This window comes from Neoarius graeffei, chromosome 13 (genome assembly GCF_027579695.1).
Source record: "Neoarius graeffei isolate fNeoGra1 chromosome 13, fNeoGra1.pri, whole genome shotgun sequence".
Taxonomy (NCBI): Eukaryota; Metazoa; Chordata; class Actinopteri; order Siluriformes; family Ariidae; genus Neoarius; species Neoarius graeffei.
This window is the reverse complement of record NC_083581.1, coordinates 40,531,533-40,552,002: the sequence shown is the minus strand read 5'-3', so window position 1 is coordinate 40,552,002 and position 20,470 is coordinate 40,531,533. Positions and strand designations below refer to the sequence as shown.

The window sequence follows — 20,470 nt, the reverse complement described above, 5'->3', positions numbered from 1 at the left end:
AGATCATTTCATATCAATCAAAACAATGACTTAAAGTCTGACCAAAGGCACAGGGACCAGCAACAAATATGACCTCGAGCTCTGTTAACTATAATAGCTATGATAACTTTTTGAAATTCCTGTTTCATTTTACAAACATCTAAATCAGGAGCTCGGTCTGAAATCATACCCTCCCTCGCTCATTCACGATTTACTATAAATAGCGTCAGTGTGTTGGAAATGACCTGCTGCCACACACAAAAATAGACGAGCAACATTAACAGATAACAGTACAATAGCAGTAATTAACATTAATTACTTAGAAGGTTAGCAGTACAGGTACGATCAAGAGCAATATCAAAGAATGATGGTGCTCTTGTATTCTGTAGTGATTTGTAGTACAACCTCGATTCCAAAAAAGTTGGGACGCTGTGTAAACTAAATAAAAACAATGTGATAATTTGCAAATCATGGAAACCCTATATTTCATTGAAAATAGTACAAAGACAACATATCAAATGTTGAAACTGAGAATTTTTTTTTTTAATGCTCATTTTGAATTTGATGTCAGCAACATGTTTCAAAGTTGGGACAGGGGCATGTTTACCACTGTGTTGTATTACCTCTACTTTTAACAACACTCCTAAACGTTTGGCAACTGAGGAGACCAGTTGCTGTAGTTTTGAAAGAGAAATCTCCCATTCTTGCCTGATATACAATTTCAGTTGCTCAACAGTTTGGGTCTCCTTTGTCATATTTTGTGCTTCATAATGCGCCAAATGTTTTAAATGGGAGACAGGTCTGGACTGGAGGCAAGCCAGTTTAGCACCCAGACTCTTTTACAGTGGAGCCATGCAGTTTTAATATGTGCAGAAAGTGGTTTGGCATTGTCTTGCTGAAAGAAGGAAGGCCTTCCCTGAAAAAGATTTTGTCTGGATGGCAGCATATTGCTCTGAGACGTGTATATATCATTCAGCATTAATAACACCTTCCCAGATGTGCAAGCTACCCATGTCATGTACATTAATACCCCCTCATACCAGCACAGATGCTGGCTTTTGAACTGTGCACTGATAACAAGCCAGATGGTCCCTCTCCTCTTTAGCCTGGAGGACGTGGTGTCCGTGATTTCTAAAAACAATTTCTACTTTTGATTCGTCAGACCTCGGGACAATTTTCCATTTCGCCTCAGTCCATCGTGAAAGAGCTCTGGCCCAGAGAAGGTGGTGGTGTTTCTGGATATTGTTTATATCTGGTTTTAACTCGCATTTGTGGATGCAGTAATGAACTGTTTTCACAGACGATGGTTTTCTGAAGTGTTCCTGAGCCCACACAGTGATTTCCACTACAGACACGTTTCTGCAGTGTCTCCTGAGGGCCTGAAGATCACAGGCGTCCAATGTCAGTTTTCAGCCTTGTCTCTTGCATACAGAGATTTCTCCAGATTCTCTGAATCTTTTAATGATATTACGTACCATAGATGATGTGATCCCCAAATTCTTTGCAAATTTACACTGAGGAACGTTATTCTTAAATTGTTGCACTGTCTGTCCACAGAGTCTTTCACAGAGCGGTGAATCCCTCCCCAGCTTTACTTCTGAGAGACTCCTCCTGCCTGGGATGCTCTTTTTATACCCAATCATATTACTGACCTGTTGCCAATTAACCAAATTAGGTTTCTTTTCGCATTACACAACTTTTTCAGTATTTTGTTGCCCCTGTCCCAACTTTTCTGAAACATGTTGCTGACATCAAATTCAAAATGAGCACATATTTTTCAAAAAACAATAAAATTTCTCAGTTTCAACATTTGAGATGTTGCTTTTGTACTATTTTCAATAAAATATCGGGTTTTCATTATTTGCAAATCTTCACATTCTGTTTTTATTTATGTTTTACACAGTGTCCCAACTTTTTTTGAACTGGGGTTATAGTAGATATGGCCACAGCTAATGTTTTGGTCTTAAACAACATTTACACATCCTTTACATTTATATCCAGAGTTGGCTGTTCCCATGCTGTTTATTTGTTCAGCTAAAAAAAATTATGAATTCTTGTACCTTAGTGCAGATGTTTTCTGGATTTCTGGTGCACTCTGGGTAACAACGTAGCGAACTATCCAAGGTAATATGATTTTCCACTGTGAGGTTGGACAGTGCCTCACTACAAAGTGGCTGACGCAGAAATTATTGCACTCTTTGTACGTATATGTAAATAGGGAATGATTTCAGACACGGCTCATGGTTCCCAGGGTCCTGGTTTTTTTAACATGTTCTTTTATGCTAATGAGTTAACACTAAAATGTACAGGCCTGGCCTAATCCAGGACCAGCACTGGGACTACATGCTCTCAATGGTATATTTGTTAACACTTGTTAAAAATTCACGATGTTGAAACTTAAGCATGATCACAGTTCATTATGGGATCCTCAGCCATTGAAAGTATGCCACATGGACCTTGAAAATAATGATTATGAAAAATTCTGTGTGTTCTTTGCATTGTTTCTAATGTCAAATGATGTTTTAGTAATTACTCGTTTGGGATGAGTGTAAAAAAAAAAAAAAAGTGATTGGTGTATTGTTCCTCCCGTAGTGGAAACTGTAAAAGTTCTAATCACAACCAGTTTGGGAATTACCAAATGTCATGCTTGAAAATTTCATTTGAACAACTTATCAAGATGTATTTACAAATGGGAAATTTGAGATAAATACAAGTTTACAAGAGACTTTTTGTATGTTCTGGCAAATTCGCTGTTATGAGGATTTGATGATCGAGTCAAAACAAAGTCTAAACATGGAAAAATATATATCTTATGCATTTCAGTTCTTGCGCCTATATCATGCAAACACTTTCTCCTTCCCTCCTTTTATTTATTTATTTATTTATTTTTAATCTTTGGTGTATCTTCCGACATATCTGAATGAAGCTTTGGATCTCTAATATGTCTGACTTTCTGATGAGCACCTGAATGCAACATTTGTTAGACAAAATGTGCATCCTCAGGGGTGTCTGGTCCGAGATCAGGTCTTTATTACCCACGAATCAGTACCCATGCTGATCTCATTGTCATGTTTCACTCAAAAAAAAGGGCAACATTGTTATTGTAAATGGTTATTTTACACATAAAGTAAATGAGGATTAGGTGATGAAATGTTATACTGTGTAGACTATAGGGGTGCTGTGGGAATATTTCTTTTACAACAGCGAAAAATAAAGTTTTATTTAAGATGTAATGAGATATGAAAAGAAAAGTGTTTATTCCTTATCAGATGAGTGGCTGGGACATTGCTGGCATGGGGCAAATTACTGAGATTGAGTCTCATTCTTTCCCAAACAGGGTGGTACAGGAAGGCATGCGCTGCTTATCTTGGCCAACATCATGGATTTGTTTGCTTTAAGAGTCCTGGTCTTAGCATTGGAAAAGCAGTAAAGTAGGGCCAGAGGTCTAAGAAATGGTAATTAAAGTAGGATCATATGCACAAACTTAAAGGGGAACAGAGGGCAATATATAGAGTAAATATAACAATAAAACACACATTAACGAACCTTATTCAAGACTTACAAAAGTTTTTTGTTCTAAGGTTGGAAAGTTATAGTGTTTTGAAAGTAGCTCGAGCAAACTATTTCCGCAGTTTGAACAGCCCGCCATGATATTAATTTTATCCAATCAGAATGCACGTTCATTTTCTCTGCGTAACGCTCATGACGTATGTATGTGCCCAGTTGTGTTGGCTCATTGAGGTTGGGACTAGCGCGTGTGAATCGGAAAGTAGGATGAATTGTAAGTGATCGGCTACATAATGCCACAGTGTGTTGCTTTCTGGTGTAATAACAGGACCGATGGAAAGCATAACGATCCTCCAGACGTGTCTTTTCACTCGTTTCTGCTGAAAAACTAGTAGTAGTACTAGTAGTATAGTCTATTATGCCACTGTGTGTGTGTGTGTGTGTGTGTTTTATTTCAATGGAAATACCTGTTTCTGCCTCTTGCGACGATTTCGCAAGTCCACGGGTGGCGCCTATCTCATTGCAGCAAATAAATTCTGCTGGACTCGTGAGCAACTCCACGTTACATTTTCCGCACGAGCACCACGCCGTGTCACCTGCACGCATATGCTCTGCCCCACGCTCGCCATGCCCATGGTCAGCATCAGTCTCATCCTCGCCGTCATCCGAGCTTTCTTCTCTTCTTTCGTCATCACCGGAGTCGAGAGTACCTCTCCTAGGTTCAAACTGGTACCCTTCTAAGCCATAGCCTGCTTGCAGTGTGTCTTGCGGGATCTCTTCGTACGATTCGACAGAGCTGTCGCTTTCACTTGATGCGCCCGACGCCATGATTACACGCTTCTCTCCTAGTGCAGTGGGTAGGGCTGACATCACAGTCTTTTAAAAATGGCAACTCTTGTGCCGTTTAGCGTACCGACTATTATATTTACAATTACCAAGATATTTCGTTGTTTTCTAGTATATAAATTTGATAGAATACTTAAGAATACGTTACTTTGTCACATCAGCAACTGTATATATTATATTTGGTACCCCTTTAATGTAAGAACAGATTGTCTTGAATGGGAGTTATGCGGAACAGAAAATATCAAGATAAATTTGCAAGAAATGCTTAAGATTTTACAAAATGTACAAACCGCAGCTAGCATTCAGGCTCCTCATGAAAAGCAATAGCAGTCTCAGGGTTTTGTTAACTTTGGCATATGCGAAGTTATTTTTTTTCTTATGGATATTCAGTAACTTTACCTGTGACTTGGAAGGCTATATAGTCCGAGTAAAACATGATTGTTTCCTGTTTTACAGTTGAACATTAATTTTTAATTGTGAAAGTTGGGCTTCCTGACAACATTAAAAAGAGGAACACTTTACTGAATAATTACCCCAAATTATACCAGGCAACAGGTTGATCTTCAAATACATACAGGGTATTGTACTTGCATAGAGAGGAGTGGTACACTCTTGGGGGCTGCACCCATCTAACAGAGAACATTTATTGAGTATTTGACAGGTTCTAAGAAGGTTATGGTGTGACGTTCCAAAAATATCAATGTTCCTTGCTAATAATGGCTTGCTACAAAATGTTATTTGAGCATGGGTCTCACACAGTTCCCCAAACAATAAAGAACTCTTTGTGATAATGTTCCTACTGTTAGGTTTGTCTATACACCTGAAACTTAGAACATTTTTTGAAGCAAAGGTTCCTATAATTATAATCTTCACACAGTGTTAGCTAGGATTGTTAGCTAGTACTCTTAAGCTTTGTTTCAACTCCATGGAAAAATTCCATTTCTTTTCAGAAAGGAGTGTAGTGTAATGTAGCGTAGTTGTTTTCATTTTCTGTACGAACTGACCTGTGGATTGTGAATTGAAATCATTGAATTTACAGCGAGTCACTGTCAGGCCCTTGAGCGAGGCCCTCAATGCTCAACTGCTCAGCTGCACTCTCAGAAAATAAAGTACATTATTGTACCTCTAGGGGGACAATGGCTTGTCACTGCTGCAGTTCCTTCTAAAGTACTTATTTGTACCCTTCATATACTGCTTGGGAGCGCATATGTATATTTTTGGCCCTAAAAAGTTACACATAGTTGCCTTGAGGTCCAAAAATGAGCCCTAGGGGGTACATTAGTGTAGATTGTACCTTGGGGGACAGAAATGGTCTCCTACTATACCCCTATTTCTGACAGTGTGGATTAGGTTTTGCCCCACTTTTGATAAAAGTGTGCCAAATTAAGTTTTCTACCATTATCCTAGATGGAACATCATTCGTAACTAACGTTCTCAGTAAACCATGGGGTTGATCAGGGGCCTGATCTCAACCATACTAGCCAAATTTGGACAAGTCTTGCGGTGCTTTCCACATAAAGTTCCACTTCAGTCACAAAGCTTTCTTCTCATCTCATTATCTGTAGCCGCTTTATCCTTCTACAGGGTCGCAGGCAAGTTGGAGCCTATCCCAGCTGACTACAGGCGAAAGGCGGGGTACACCCTGGACAAGTCGCCAGGTCATCACAGGGCTGACACATAGACACAGACAACCATTCACACTCACATTCACACCTACGGTCAATTTAGAGTCACCAGTTAACCTAACCTGCATGTCTTTGGACTGTGGGGGAAACCGGAGCACCCGGAGGAAACCCACGTGGACACGGGGAGAACATGCAAACTCCACACAGAAAGGCCCTCGCCGGCTATGGGGCTCGAACCCGGACCATCTTGCTGTGAGGCGACAGCGCTAACCACTACACCACCGTGCTGCCCCAAAGCTTTCTTTTTTTTTTCTTTTTTTTTTAAATTTTCCAACAACAGTGGGAGATTGTGGAAACCAAAACCATACTATTTAGTTCAGTTTTAATCTTTCTTTTGTGTTCAACAAATAAACAGAGAAAGATATTTGGGTTCATGACCAAATTTAAAACAGTGCTCATTCCACAGCTGTTGGTGGGTCCTTTTTTTTGCCTTTAGGCTTATAATGATATCACTATACAGTAAACGTGACAGAATTAAGCCCTTATGAAGCTGGTCAGGGAATGGTTTTGCAGATGTACATTAAGCCTGGCAAAATAGACTAAATGATGTTATGGAAAAGATACAGTGGTGCTTGAAAGTTTGTGAACCCTTGAGAATTTTCTATATTTCTGCATAAATATGGCCTAAAACTTCATCAGATTTTCACACAAGTCCTAAAAGTAGATAAAGAGAACCCAGTTAAACAAATGAGACAAAAATATTACACTTGGTCATTTATTTATTGAGGAAAATGATCCAATATTACATATCTGTGAGTGGCAAAAGTATGTGAACCTTTGCTTTCAGTATCTGGTGTGACCCCCTTGTGCAGCAATAACTGCAACTAAATGTTTCTGGTAACTGTTGATCAGTCCTGCACACCGGCTTGGAGGAATTTTAGCCCATTTCTCTCTACAGAACAGCTTCAACTCTGGGATGTTGGTGGGTTTCTTCACATGAACTTCTCACTTCAGGTCCTTCCACAACATTTTGATTGGATTAAGGTCAGGACTTTGACTTGGCCATTCCAAAACATTAATTTTATTCTTCTTTAACCATTCTTTGGTAGAACGACTTGTGTGCTTAGGGTCGTTGTCTTGCTGCATGACCCACCTTCTCTTGAGATTCAGTTCATGGACAGATGTCCTGACATTTTCCTTTAGAATTTGCTGGTATAATTCAGAATTCATTGTTCCATCAATGATGGCAAGCCGTCCTGGCCCAGATGCAGCAAAACAGGCCCAAACCATGATACTACCACCACCATGTTTCACAGATGAGATAAGGTTCTTATACTGGAATTCAGTGTTTTCCTTTCTCCAAACATAACACTTCTCATTTAAACCAAAAAGTTCTATTTTGGTCTCATCCGTCCACAAAACATTTTTCCAATAGCCTGGCTTGTCCACGTGATCTTTAGCAAACTGCAGATGAGCAGCAATGTTCTTTTTGGAGAGCAGTGGCTTTCTCCTTGCAACCCTGCCATGCACACCATTGTTGTTCAGTGTTCTCCTGATGGTGGACTCTTGAACATTAACATTAGCCAATGTGAGAGAGGCCTTCAGTTGCTTAGAAGTTACCCTGGGGTCCTTTGTGACCTCGCCGACTATTACACACCTTGCTCTTGGAGTGATCTTTGTTGGTTGACCACTCCTGGGGAGGGTAACAATGGTCTTGAATTTCCTCCATTTGTACACAATCTGTCTGATTGTGGATTGGTGGAGTCCAAACTCTTTAGAGATGGTTTTGTAACCTTTTCCAGCCTGATGAGCATCAACAATGCTTTTTCTGAGGTCCTCAGAAATCTCCTTTGTTCGTGCCATGATACACTTCTACAAACGTGTTGTGAAGATCAGACTTTGATAGATCCCTGTTCTTTAAATAAAACAGGGTGCCCACTCACACCTGATTGTCATCCCATTGATTGAAAACACCTGACTCTAATTTCACCTTCAAATTAGCTGCTAATCCTAGAGGTTCACATACTTTTGCCACTCATATGTAATATCAGATCATTTTTCTCAATAAATAAATGACCAAGTATAATATTTTTGTCTCATTTGTTTAACTGGGTCCTCTTTATCTACTTTTAGGACTTGTGTGAAAATCTGATAATGTTTTAGATCATATTTATGCAGAAATGTAGAAAATTCTAAAGGGTTCACAAACTTTCAAGCACCAGTGTACATGTAAATAGCTCTCTAGTCCAGCATTAGACTTAATCTGTGTGTGCAAAAGAATGCCCAGAGTACTTATGCAGACACAGTAAAGTCATCAGCATACAATCAGCATTTTGAGAATAGTCCTGATTTCAGATGAATCTGGTATCCTTTTTTTTTTACATGTCATCCTTGTCTTTGGCACCGTGTTTGAGGATGCGGGTGAACTCTGTGTAATTGAAGTTTCCTTTCTTGTCAATTGGTGCCTCGCGGAAAAGCTCATCAACCTCCTCATCTGTGAAACGGTCGCCCATGGTGGTCAGGAGTTCACGAAGATGGTCCTCATGGATAAAGCCTTCAGGATGAGACATGTAAGATCAGGAGACTATCACAGAGAATTTGAACACAACAATATGAGTGACTGGTACTTATACTGGGTGCAAAACTCGGGTAGGGATTTGGGACTGAACCATAGATAACCCAGGAACCAGCTTTGAAGAAAAGATGACCGGTTTAGACAGAAATTCACTCCAAAATTTAAATGAAGCACTATATGTTCAGTGGGCAGCCATGGGACTGAACCTTTGTTTGTCCCATTTTTGTTTAAGCTATATGTGGTAAGGAATGATGGGAGGACATCTTGATGGAACTATAACCATTCATGTTCACTAACTTTGTTTGATATTTGTGAAATAATTCATTGGAAATATGCACAGTGTAAATCATGGTGGATGATGCCATGAATGGTTACACCATGGCTGTTTCAGTGTATATCATAAAAACCGAAAGCTACCTGAGCCATCCTCGTCAAAGCAGGTGAAGGCATTCCGTATGACATCCTCAGGATCAGTGCCGTTGAGTCGTTCCCCAAACATGGTGAGGAACATGGTGAAGTTGATTGGACCTGGAGCCTCACTCATCATACCCTCCAGGTACTCATCTGACGGGTTCTTTCCTGGAAGACAGGATGAAGCAGTATGGCAAATGTTTAAAACTCTAGTTTGATAATATTATCTCACATGCTGCACATATGGATTTTCTAAACAATTACCAAGAGAAGCAAGCATGTCGTGAAGATCCTCCTTATCAATGAAGCCATCACGGTTCTGGTCAATCATATTGAATGCCTCTTTGAACTCTTGGATCTGGGACTGGTCGAACATAGCAAAGACGTTGGAAGTCGCCCTCTGGGGACGCTTCTTCGTCGTCTTCCCCTTGGCACGCTTGGCGGCAGACATTTTGGCTGAAGGGTTTTGACCTTTAAAAGAAAGTCATGGTCGATAAATGTCTAACACAATCTAAAAGATGTTCCTCAAGAGTCTTTTGGATTCTAAGTGCAACCTTAACTGAAAGAATGCCCTCCAATACCCAGTACACAGCACTGAAAGTTCACAGACAAACTGAAGATCCCTTTGGGGTGTTTGACAATGCCTCTTATTCTAAGAGTGCAGGAATATATCCAGGGAGCTAGATTCATGTGGATCTTGAACACATTTCCACACATCTGATAAGCTTCTTTGTAAGTCTATTGGTGTTGATGGCTGGTGCTGATTTACTGGCTCGTTGGATTTATATGTTTTTGGGTCAAATTTTCTGTTGCAGACTAAAGAATTATTTGATCGTGAGTTGATCTCAGTCATTTTGAGCATCACTCAGGTAAAAGCCATAGGATGGTACCAAACTCATGATACAGCAACAAATATGGTAGTGGCCATGGCAATATGTAAGTGGAACCTGCTAATGGACAGGGGGGAAAAAAGACACTAAACTCACATTGAAAAATGTTGTGTTTAATAAGCAAAAGTCTATTTGTTTTTTTGGGTTTTTTTAAGCTGACTTCTGGGTTGTGGTGATTGACGTAAGCAGAGAAAATCTTAGGGATTGTCACTGATATGATTCTGTTATGAAGAATGCTATTGCATAATCTGTTATTGAATTCAGCTCAAATTTTTTTGGGATCATGCCATACAGTGTTAAGTGCAATAATCTAAAACTGACTTAACAGAGGGAAGCATATACACAGATACAACCTCCAGTTACTGGAACATTTGCAACATTTTTGTCAGCTGATAACTGAGTGGCTTAAAATTTCTTCCTTGTTAATTATTTATCCAGTACTGAACAGCACCAAACCTCAAAAACTGGGAAAGTAGAAAGATTAAATAAAAATTTTGGATGGCCTGAATTCCAAATGGCTCCGTATGAAGGACGAGCTTCTACATCCTACGTAATGTTCTATAACAGGAAGCTACTTAGGATTAAACTTTAGACATTACCTGGAAGTGCTGTAGGACTTGAATTTGGGCTCGAGACATTTTCTGTATTGACTTGGACTTGGGTCAAAATTAATATTATTTGTACTTGGATTGTCTTGGAATTATTGGCATTTTTGCTTGGACTTGTCTTTAGCATTGGTCTCGCTAAATATAGTCCTGGCCTGGAATATGAATGAATAAATAAATAAATAGAAATAACTGTCCTGTCTTTTCTTTCCTCATGCACAAAGTTTGACAAGAAGTAATTCCTTATTCTGTTCTGCATCATAATCATTGATGCAATTCACACACACACAAAAAAAAAATAGCTGAAGATTTGTTGGTTTTTGGTCTCACTTTCACTTTTGAATGGCCTTGACTCCTTTAAGACTTAGTCTTGATTCAGCTAGTCCTGGTCTTGTATTTGTCTTGTTCTTGACAGTTGGGGTCGTGACTACTATGTTGGGCAACAGAAATTGACTTCTTAATCTAAATCAAAGCAAAAGATCCTCAAGGACAATCGATGGGGTTGCCAGGTTACTAATATTGAGAAAAATCACCTAATTCACAACAAAACAGCCCTGACCTAGACTCTTTTAAGCCAAGATACTTGATAAATCCAATTCTGAAAAACCTCAGTGAGGGAATCACCTTACTGTCAAATGTCAAACAGATTATAGCATTCATACAGTGCATACAGAGCATTCAGCCATCCATGACACACCCTGATTGCAAATGAATGATGGTCCATACTAACCACTTTCATCTTGCCCACATCCCTCTGTGGAATGACAGCAATGAACTCACCAGTGCTGGAATTTAGCCACAACTCAACCTTGAAGTGAAAACACACTATCATAGATGTGATATGGATGGAAAAGAAAATGAAAATCTCATCTCATTATCTGTAGCCGCTTTATCCTGTTCTACAGGGTCGCAGGCAAGCTGGAGCCTATCCCAGCTGACTACGGGCGAAAGGCGGGGTACACCCTGGACAAGTCGCCAGGTCATCACAGGGCTGACACATAGACACAAGACAACCATTCACACTCACATTCACACCTACGGTCAATTTAGAGTCACCAGTTAACCTAACCTGCATGTCTTTGGACTGTGGGGGAAACCGGAGCACCCGGAGGAAACCCACGCGGACACGGGGAGAACATGCAAACTCCACACAGAAAGGCCCTCGCCGGCCACGGGGCTCGAACCCGGACCTTCTTGCTGTGAGGCGACAGCGCTAACCACTACACCACTGTGCCGCCCATGAAAATGAAAATAGAGTACGTTATTAGATGTTTTTGGGCTAACTTGGGTCCGGATTCTGTGGAGAAACTTGAACTATCTCCATAAGTCCATAGTTCTCAAAGTGGGGTTTGTGAAGGAATTTCCACCAGTGTACATTTTGCTCCAATTATGGAAGTATCAAACCAACGTTATCAAAGTTTTTAATCTTGAGTTCTTATAAATATTAGTTTGTTTGACTGGTTGCTTTCCAATAACTCCAATAAATATTGAAAATATAATTGTAAACATTTCAATAATAGGTCTAATATGTGAATAGTTGGATTGTGTTCATAAAGTCAAGCTGTACTGAGGGTATCCATGATGTCATTTATAGATAAAGGTCCCTGACTACAAAACATTTGCCATAACAGACATGGAGCCAAAGTTCAACCATATTTGTCCTGAAATTGCATTGCTGCTATGTACTAGTATCACCACTGACTGTCATTTTTGAACATTATTGTTTATTTCACTGTGAAACTGAAGTCCCCTCCCGTCGCTCCAGAGGAAAATAGAAGAATGTTATCAGATGTTTATTTCTGCTTCAATTACTTTATAACCACATTCTTCTGACTAACAACCCTTACAGTTCAGTAGTTCAGGAAAAAAAAATATAAAAATAGACATGCTTTTGTGTATTTGAACGCCACACTTGTTTATAAAACCTTATAGTATTTAATAGTGATATTGAATATTGAACATAGTTCTACTACTCGATATTGTGATCTGTTTTACTTGCATTGTTCATTTGTTTTGCATTTGTGCTTGATGCAAAAAAATGTGAGCAGCTGCACAGCCAAATTCCTGATAAGTGAGGTCTTAGAGAAGTAAATCGGATTCTCTGAGCTCTCCTGCTCTTTTTTTGGACAGTGTTTCTTGTTTATTGAAAAAGTTTTCCAGAAAACAGGAAGTCAAACAACACAAGTGAATAAAATTATGGCACGAACATATACAGCCCCAAAGAAATTAAATTAGCTGTACAGAAAATAGAAAGGTACGTACAAAGTTACAACACTTTAAAGATCAGAGAAGTAAATATATAGAAGAAAAGAAGAGGAAATTGTTAACAGACCCTTGAAGCGCAAATATAATTGTCTCCAGAAAACTTACTGTACTCGTGTTTTGTTTTGTTTTTTCTGTGCAGGACGATTAAACATTTGGCAAGCATGCACTTTTTAATAACGGTTTTCAGCTCACTAATACGTCCAAACATGCCACTGAGACGCTGACTCATGATGCACTATTTCGATGATTTATTCCAGAAAATAACACGCATGAAACACTTTCAAAGGCTGTTAGCAGCGTAAACAACATTGCTATGAAAAGTAAGTGTGATGTGTTGAGCTCACCTCAGTGTTGAGTGGCAGCAGGTTCAGCGTGAGCCTTGGTCTTGCTCCTGCTTCTCCCACAGCACAGGCCGTTTGTTTAACGTTTCAGCGTCTTCACCACACCTCCCTGTTCATGACTCAGCCAATAAGGTCAACATTGTGCCTCAGGCAGCCACGCAGGCCTTTAGCCTTACAAGGCAAAGGAATCTGGGAGCTCCTGCCGTCCCACATCCTGAGATGTTTTTTCGCAAAAGAAACACACTCCGATGCTGAGAGGACTTTCAAGGCTGAGGCCTTATTTAGCAAGCAAATGAACACTTGTGCCACAGCAGGGCAATACTTCCTTTACAAAAGTGTCATGGAAAACAAGGAGCAGAGATCTTTGGTTGTGTTTGTGTGACTCTGATTACAATTCCTTATAGAGATTCTAGTAGACTACAGTGCAACATCCATCAGGGTTTGTTCTCCAGGATATGAAAAATAATGGCTGCATTAATAATACTCAAGTTTACATACTGTATTATATGCAGTGTACAGTGCTGTGCATAAGTATTCACCCCCTTGAACATTTTGCATTTTATAGCAATACAATCTTTGGGATGGGCGGCACGGTGGTGTAGTGGTTAGCGCTGTCGCCTCACAGCAAGAAGGTCCGGGTTCGAGCCCCGTGGCCGGCGAGGGCCTTTCTGTGCAGTTTGCATGTTCTCTCCGTGTCTGCGTGGGTTTCCTCCGGGTGCTCCGGTTTCCCCCACAGTCCAAAGACATGCAGGTTAGGTTAACTGGTGACTCTAAATTGACCGTAGGTGTGAATGTGAGTGTGAATGGTTGTCTGTGTCTATGTGTCAGCCCTGTGATGACCTGGCAACTTGTCCAGGGTGTACCCCGCCTTTCGCCCGTAGTCAGCTGAGATAGGCTCCAGCTTGCCTGCGACCCTGTAGAAGGATAAAGCGGCTAGAGATAATGAGATGAGATGAGACAATCTTTGGGATGGATTAGAATTATGTGTCATGAATCAACATAATAATAAGTGAGAGGAAAAACATACATATCTTGCAAAGTTAGAATTTTGCAAATAAAAAAAGTTTTGACCTCGCACTGACCCAGGGGATGCATACTAATGCATCCAACATCCATCCATCATCTGTAGCCGCTTATCCTGTTCTACAGGGTCGCGGGCAAGCTGGAGCCTATCCCAGCTGACTATGGGTGAGAGGCGGGGTACACCCTGGACAAGTCGCCAGGTCATCACAGGGCTGACACATAGAGACAAACAACTATTCACACCTACGGGCAATTTAGAGCCGCCAATTAGCCTAACCTGCATGTCTTTGGACTGCGGGGGAAACTGGAGCACCCGGAGACAACATGCAAACTCCACACAGAAAGGCCCTCGCCAGCCACTGGGCTTGAACCCAGGACCTTCTTGCTGTGAGGCGACAGTGCTAACCACTACACCACCATGCTGCCCCTGCATCCAACATATGTTTTGCTTTTTAAAATTAAACTTTGTGTCAGAGTTGAAAATAGTTTGCACCTTCAAATAATATATGTTTGTGTAAATCAAATAGGACACTTTGGTCCATTTGAATTCAAGGCTTTAAGACTACAAAATGTGGAAAATGCTGGGGGATATGCATGGCACCATACACCAATCAGCCATAATATTATGGCCACTGACAGGGGAAGTGAATAACGTTGGTTATCTCATTACAGTGGCACCTGTCAAGCGGTGGGATATATTAGGCAGCAAGAGAACAGTCAGTGCTTGAAGTTGATGTGTTGGAAGCAGGAAAAATGGGCAAGTGTAAGGATCTGAGCGACTTTGACAAGGGCCAAATTGTGATGGCTAGATGAGCATCTCCAAAATATCAGGTCTTGTGGGGTGTTCCCGGTATCAGTGATTAGTACTGAATCAAAGTGATCCAAGGAAGGACAACCAGTGAACCAGCAACAAGGTCATGGGTATTGAAGAATCATTGATTCGCATGGGGCAAGAAGGCTAGCCTGTACGGTCCAATCCCACAGAAGAGATACTGTAGCACAAGCTGCTGAAAAAGTTAATGTTGATGCCTTTCTGTTCTAGCCAACATTAACTTTTTCAGCAGTTTGTGCTACAGTCCATGAGAGTAAAACTGAGTAGGAGGGAAATACACACACACTCTCTTTCTCTCTCTCTCTCTCTCTCTCTCTCTCTCTCTCTCTCTGTCAATCGCAGCCACACTAGACAATCATGGGCATCTGTGAGATCATGTATGCGGAAGAGGGTGCTTCAAGTGTGTTACTCTGCACTGTGATACAGCACGAGCAGCCGTCTCTGGGTGATTGGCAGATAACCAAATTGGGGAATGATTAAAAATTCAAAATAAAATAAAATAATAACATGTATGCTCTATATCAAGGAGCTATATGAATCAAATATACCATGCACTGAGAGGCTTCAGTTGAAATTATGGATTCTCTGAGATGACTGGCATGGTAATGGTACTATTTTCTGAGGGGCATAGCCTTGAAGAAAATATTACGATGCCAGTCACTGAAGAGAATTCATAATTTCAACCGGAGCCTCTCAGTGTATGGTATATTTGATTTATATCCCTCATCAAAAAATTCCAAACTAAAAGTGTTAACTTTTAACTTTCGTTCATAAGATTGATTCTCGGCATAAACTCACTGGAGGCAGTCACATTTGTTGTTTACACTGGAGCAACCTTCGACCTAAGCATGTGCAATGTACCATGCTATTGCTTTTATATTTCATCTCATCTCATTATCTCTAGCCGCTTTATCCTGTTCTACAGGGTCGCAGGCAAGCTGGAGCCTATCCCAGCTGACTACGGGCGAAAGGCGGGGTACACCCTGGACAAGTCGCCAGGTCATCACAGGGCTGACACATAGACACAGACAACCATTCACACTCACACCTACGCTCAATTTAGAGTCACCAGTTAACCTAACCTGCATGTCTTTGGACTGTGGGGGAAACCGGAGCACCCGGAGGAAACCCACGCGGACATGGGGAGAACATGCAAACTCCACACAGAAAGGCCCTCGCCAGCCACGGGACTCGAACCCGGACCTTCTTGCTGTGAGGCGACAGTGCTAACCACTACACCACCGTGCCGCCTGCTTTTATATTTTTCAAAACTATTTTTTTTTTCAATTTTAATTTTTTTAATTATTATTTTTTTACCATGCTATCACCTGCCAGGCTAGACATGATCATGATGTGTAGATGTACACACACAGAAATGTTCAGAGAGCCACAGCTGTGACTCGAGTTGGCCATATCGCTTGAAATTGTGACATCAGTTCAAGGTATATCCAGGATATACCATGACTGACTCACACTATATCCTTTTTTTCTTTTTTTTTTCTTTTTAACTTCACGAGAAACATTGCGTAAACAATGGTGGATTATTTTATGTCATGTGAGCCAATCCCTGCATGGGAATTCTTTGATGAGGGACATATAAATGAATGGCCCATGCAATGATATGATTAATTCAGCTGATTAAAATCAGGAGGCTCCTGATAATAAGCTGTTCAATAGGTTCATTAGAAAAGTGTAATCTATTATAAAGTAAAATGTTAAACAAACCCTGTATACTATATAAACATTAGAAGAATATTTTGAGACTAATTCAGATGTAGAAGAATTTCCCTCTTATAAAATTCCAGGGGGTGGCACGGTGGTTAGCGCCGTCGCCTCACAGGAAGAAGGTTCTGGGTTCGAGCCCCATGGCTGGCGAGGGCCTTTCTGTGTGGAGTTTGCATGTTCTCCCCGTGTCCGCGTGGGTTTCCTTCGGGTGCTCCGGTTTCCCCCACAGTCCAAAGACATGCAGGTTAGGTTAACTGGTGACTCTAAATTGACCGTAGGTGTGAATGTGAGTGCGAATGGTTGTCTGTGTCTATGTGTCAGCCCTGTGATGACCTGGCGACTTGTCCAGGGTGTACCCCGCCTTTCGCCCGTAGTCAGCTGGGATAGGCTCCAGCTTGCCTGCGACCCTGTAGAAGGATAAAGCGGCTAGAGATAATGAGATGAGATGAGATGTTAAACAAACCCTGTATACTATATAAACATTAGAAGAATATTTTGAGACTAATTCAGATGTAGAAGAATTTCCCTCTTATAAAATTCCAGGGGGTGGCACGGTGGTTAGCGCCGTCGCCTCACAGGAAGAAGGTTCTGGGTTCGAGCCCCATGGCTGGCGAGGGCCTTTCTGTGTGGAGTTTGCATGTTCTCCCCGTGTCCGCGTGGGTTTCCTTCGGGTGCTCCGGTTTCCCCCACAGTCCAAAGACATGCAGGTTAGGTTAACTGGTGGCTCTAAATTGACCGTAGGTGTGAATGTGAGTGTGAATGGTTGTGTGTCTATGTGTCAGCCCTGTGATGACCTGGCGACTTGTCCAGGGTGTACCCCGCCTTTCGCCCGTAGTCAGCTGGGATAGGCTCCAGCTTGCCTGCGACCCTGTAGAACAGGATAAAGCGGCTACAGATAATGAGATGAGAGAGAAAATTATAGTCAATCTGCAGAGAACAGCATCACTAAAGAAACAAACTTCAATCAAATTAAAAAATACATTTAAATCTGCTGAAAATAGATTTGTTAAACTCTGTGAAATTGATTTCAATTTCTTTTAAACTTAAAAATAACCATGTCACAATTTAATTGGTTAATTGTTGTCAGTTGTTGTTTACTTGTAGTACTGAACAGCCAAGGCCACATCACTATTAAAAATATTAAAATAATTTAAATAGTATGAAGAAGACATCCATCCATCCATAGCCGCTTTATCCTGTTCTACAGGGTCGCAGGCAAGCTGGAGCCTATCCCAGCTGACTACGGGCGAAAGGCGGGGTACACCCTGGACAAGTCGCCAGGTCATCACAGGGCTGACACATAGACACAGACAACCATTCACACTCACATTCACACCTACGGTCAATTTAGAGTCACCAGTTAACCTAACCTGCATGTCTTTGGACTGTGGGGGAAACCGGAGCACCCGGAGGAAACCCACGCGGACACGGGGAGAACATGCAAACTCCACACAGAAAGACCCTCGCCGGCTGCTGGGCTCGAACCCAGAACCTTCTTGCTGTGAGGCGACAGCGCTAACCACTACACCACCCCATATTATGTTTTATTTAATATATTAATGCATTGGCTAAGTAAATTAACATCTCTCGCTCTCATCTTTGTCCAGGCAATAAACATTGTTTGTATTTATTTAGAATATTTTATATATGATGTATATAACTTGTATATAATGGGTATGTTCATGAAGAAGACATATAAAGTATAAATAAACAATATTATTAAAAAGTACAATAAATTAAATAATATTATGATTTATTTTTTCTTAAATAACAGTAGCCCAAATAATAAAATTTAATTGAGTCAATAACCGAAATAAGCGGGAAGCAGTACAGTCTGTACTAATGAATAATTATTTAAAAAAAACACACACACTAAGATTTGATTGACGTACGTGGTAGCCAATCATCAGAGCTCGCTTAAGCACGAGCGGAAAATATCCAATACTCGCGCACGAGATAGGAGACTACTATGGTTGCTATGGTGATGGACGATGTGCGCGCCGTCTCAACTGTCCAGCCAATCTTAGCGCAGGAGGCGGGACTTGTCAGACCCACCCACCGAGGTACTTCCTGAAACAAAATCTCGACCCCGGCGGGAAGGCGCGCGCGTCGCAACGCAGCTGTGCCGGAAGTGAGACGCCGCTGAGCCGACTGCGCGTGTGTGTTTTATTCGGAATAAATTAATAAAGATAGCGGCTGAGTTGAATTGTTTGCTGCATGCAGGGTAAGTCATATTACATAAAATATGTTTTATGTAATCTTATGCGACGAACGTCACAAACGGAGGCAAACTGCCGGAAATACAAACGTCCTCTGTTTGACCCAAACGCTTCCTTAGTGACGTGCAGGGTTTATAAGGTTGTTATGATATGACACTGTGTTCTGTTGTTTATTAGTGAACTTCTGCAGGGAGTGAGCAGTGCATATTTGGGATTGAGGCAGCAGAGTGTCCAGCTTTATAGACGTGGGGTGGCGAAGGGTGGGCAAAAGCACCCCAAAGGGTGAGTGACGTCAGCCTCTACACTGTACAGCCTCTAATTATGTATCGTGTAGGGAAATGTATAATGATGTAAGCTATATTTGCAGAATATTTCATTTTTATAGTGACAGCTGTTCTTCATTTAAAAAAAGTGTTCATAACCAGTTATAAAGTGATTATGGAGAGGAATTAGTAACATGAGGGAACAAGATAATTGAGTCATGAGGACAACTCAGACACAAGGAAACGAGATAATCGAGATGACTTTGTAGCATGATGAGCGAGATGACGTGGAATAACGCAAGGAAACGAGATAATCGAGATGACGTGGAATAACGCAAGGAAACGAGATAATCAAGATGACTTTGTAGCATGATGGGCAAGGTGACCTGTAATAGCACAAGGAAACAAGATAATCAAGATGACTTTGTAATATGATGGGTGAGGTGACGTGGAATAACGCAAGAAAACGAGATAAGCAAGATGACTTTGTAGCATGATGGGCGAGATGATGTGGAATAATGCAAGGAAACGAGATAATCGAGATGACGTGGAATAACGCAAGGAAACGAGATAATCGAGATGACTTTGTAGCATGATGGCGAGATGACGTGGAATAACGCAAGGAAACGAGATAATCCAGATGACTTTGTAGCATGATGGCGAGATGACATGGAATAATGCAAGGAAACGAGATAATCCAGATGACTTTGTAATATGATGGGCGAGGTGACGTGGAATAACGCAAGGAAATGAGATAATCCAGATGACTTTGTAATATGATGGGCGAGGTGACGTGGAATAATGCAAGGAAACGAGATAATCCAGATGACTTTGTAATATGATGGGCAAGGTGACGTGGAATAACGCAAGGAACTGAGACAATCGAGATGACTTTGTAATATGATGGGCAAGGTGACGTGGAATAACGCACCGAAACGAGATAATCAAGGTGACTTTGAAATATAATGGCGAGATGACATGGAATAACACAAGGAAACGAGATTATCGAGATGACTTTGTAATATGATGGGTGAGGTGACGTGGAATAACGCAAGGAAACGAGATAATCAAGATGACTTTGTAGCATGATGGGCGAGGTGACCTGTAATAGCACAAGGAAACAAGATAATCAAGATGACTTTGTAATATGATGGGTGAGGTGACATGGAATAACGCAAGAAAACGAGATAAGCAAGATGACTTTGTAACGTGATGGGCGAGGTGACATGTAATAGCGCAAGGAAACGAGATAATCAAGATGACTTTGTAATATGATGGGCGAGGTGACATGGAATAACGCAAGAAAACGAGATAAGCAAGATGACTTTGTAACGTGATGGGCGAGGTGACATGTAATAGCGCAA

At 41.1% G+C, this 20,470-nt stretch overlaps 2 protein-coding genes across 4 annotated transcripts in view; one reads left to right on the top strand and one right to left on the bottom strand.

Moving 5' to 3' along the window:
- Window positions 1-6,322: 6,322 nt before the first annotated feature.
- Window positions 6,323-13,240, bottom strand: myl9a (myosin, light chain 9a, regulatory). The gene is made up of 4 exons (XM_060937723.1): window positions 13,048-13,240; window positions 9,208-9,414; window positions 8,950-9,111; window positions 6,323-8,511 (listed from the first exon to the last, which is right to left on the bottom strand). Exons 2-4 carry the CDS (start codon window positions 9,392-9,394, stop codon window positions 8,336-8,338), a joined length of 525 nt encoding a protein of 174 aa, XP_060793706.1. The 5' UTR covers window positions 9,395-9,414; window positions 13,048-13,240; the 3' UTR covers window positions 6,323-8,335.
- A 5,467-nt stretch (window positions 13,241-18,707) lies between these two features.
- pfkfb2a (6-phosphofructo-2-kinase/fructose-2,6-biphosphatase 2a) overlaps window positions 18,708-20,470 on the top strand; it is a 73,412-nt gene continuing 71,649 nt past the window's right edge. For 2 of the 3 annotated variants that reach the window (XM_060937722.1, XM_060937721.1), the window contains exon 1: window positions 18,708-18,848. In XM_060937722.1, coding sequence (XP_060793705.1) covers window positions 18,842-18,848 — 7 coding nt within the window. In that variant the 5' untranslated portion in view covers window positions 18,708-18,841. Of the gene's footprint in view, window positions 18,849-19,020; window positions 19,126-20,470 lie in introns of all 3 variants that reach the window. The other variant, XM_060937720.1, reaches the window with a different exon arrangement.

What these genes read in the sequence shown, in the direction of transcription:
- myl9a (XM_060937723.1), bottom strand. Translation starts at nt 9,394, where the DNA reads ATGTCTGCCGCCAAGCGTGCCAAGGGGAAGACGACGAAGAAGCGTCCC. An exon ending in CGACATGCTTGCTTCTCTTG is followed by an intron (nt 9,112 to 9,207) that starts GTAATTGTTTAG and finishes CCTGTCTTCCAG; the next exon opens with GAAAGAACCCGTCAGATGAG. An exon ending in CTTTGACGAGGATGGCTCAG is followed by an intron (nt 8,512 to 8,949) that starts GTAGCTTTCGGT and finishes CTCATCCTGAAG; the next exon opens with GCTTTATCCATGAGGACCAT.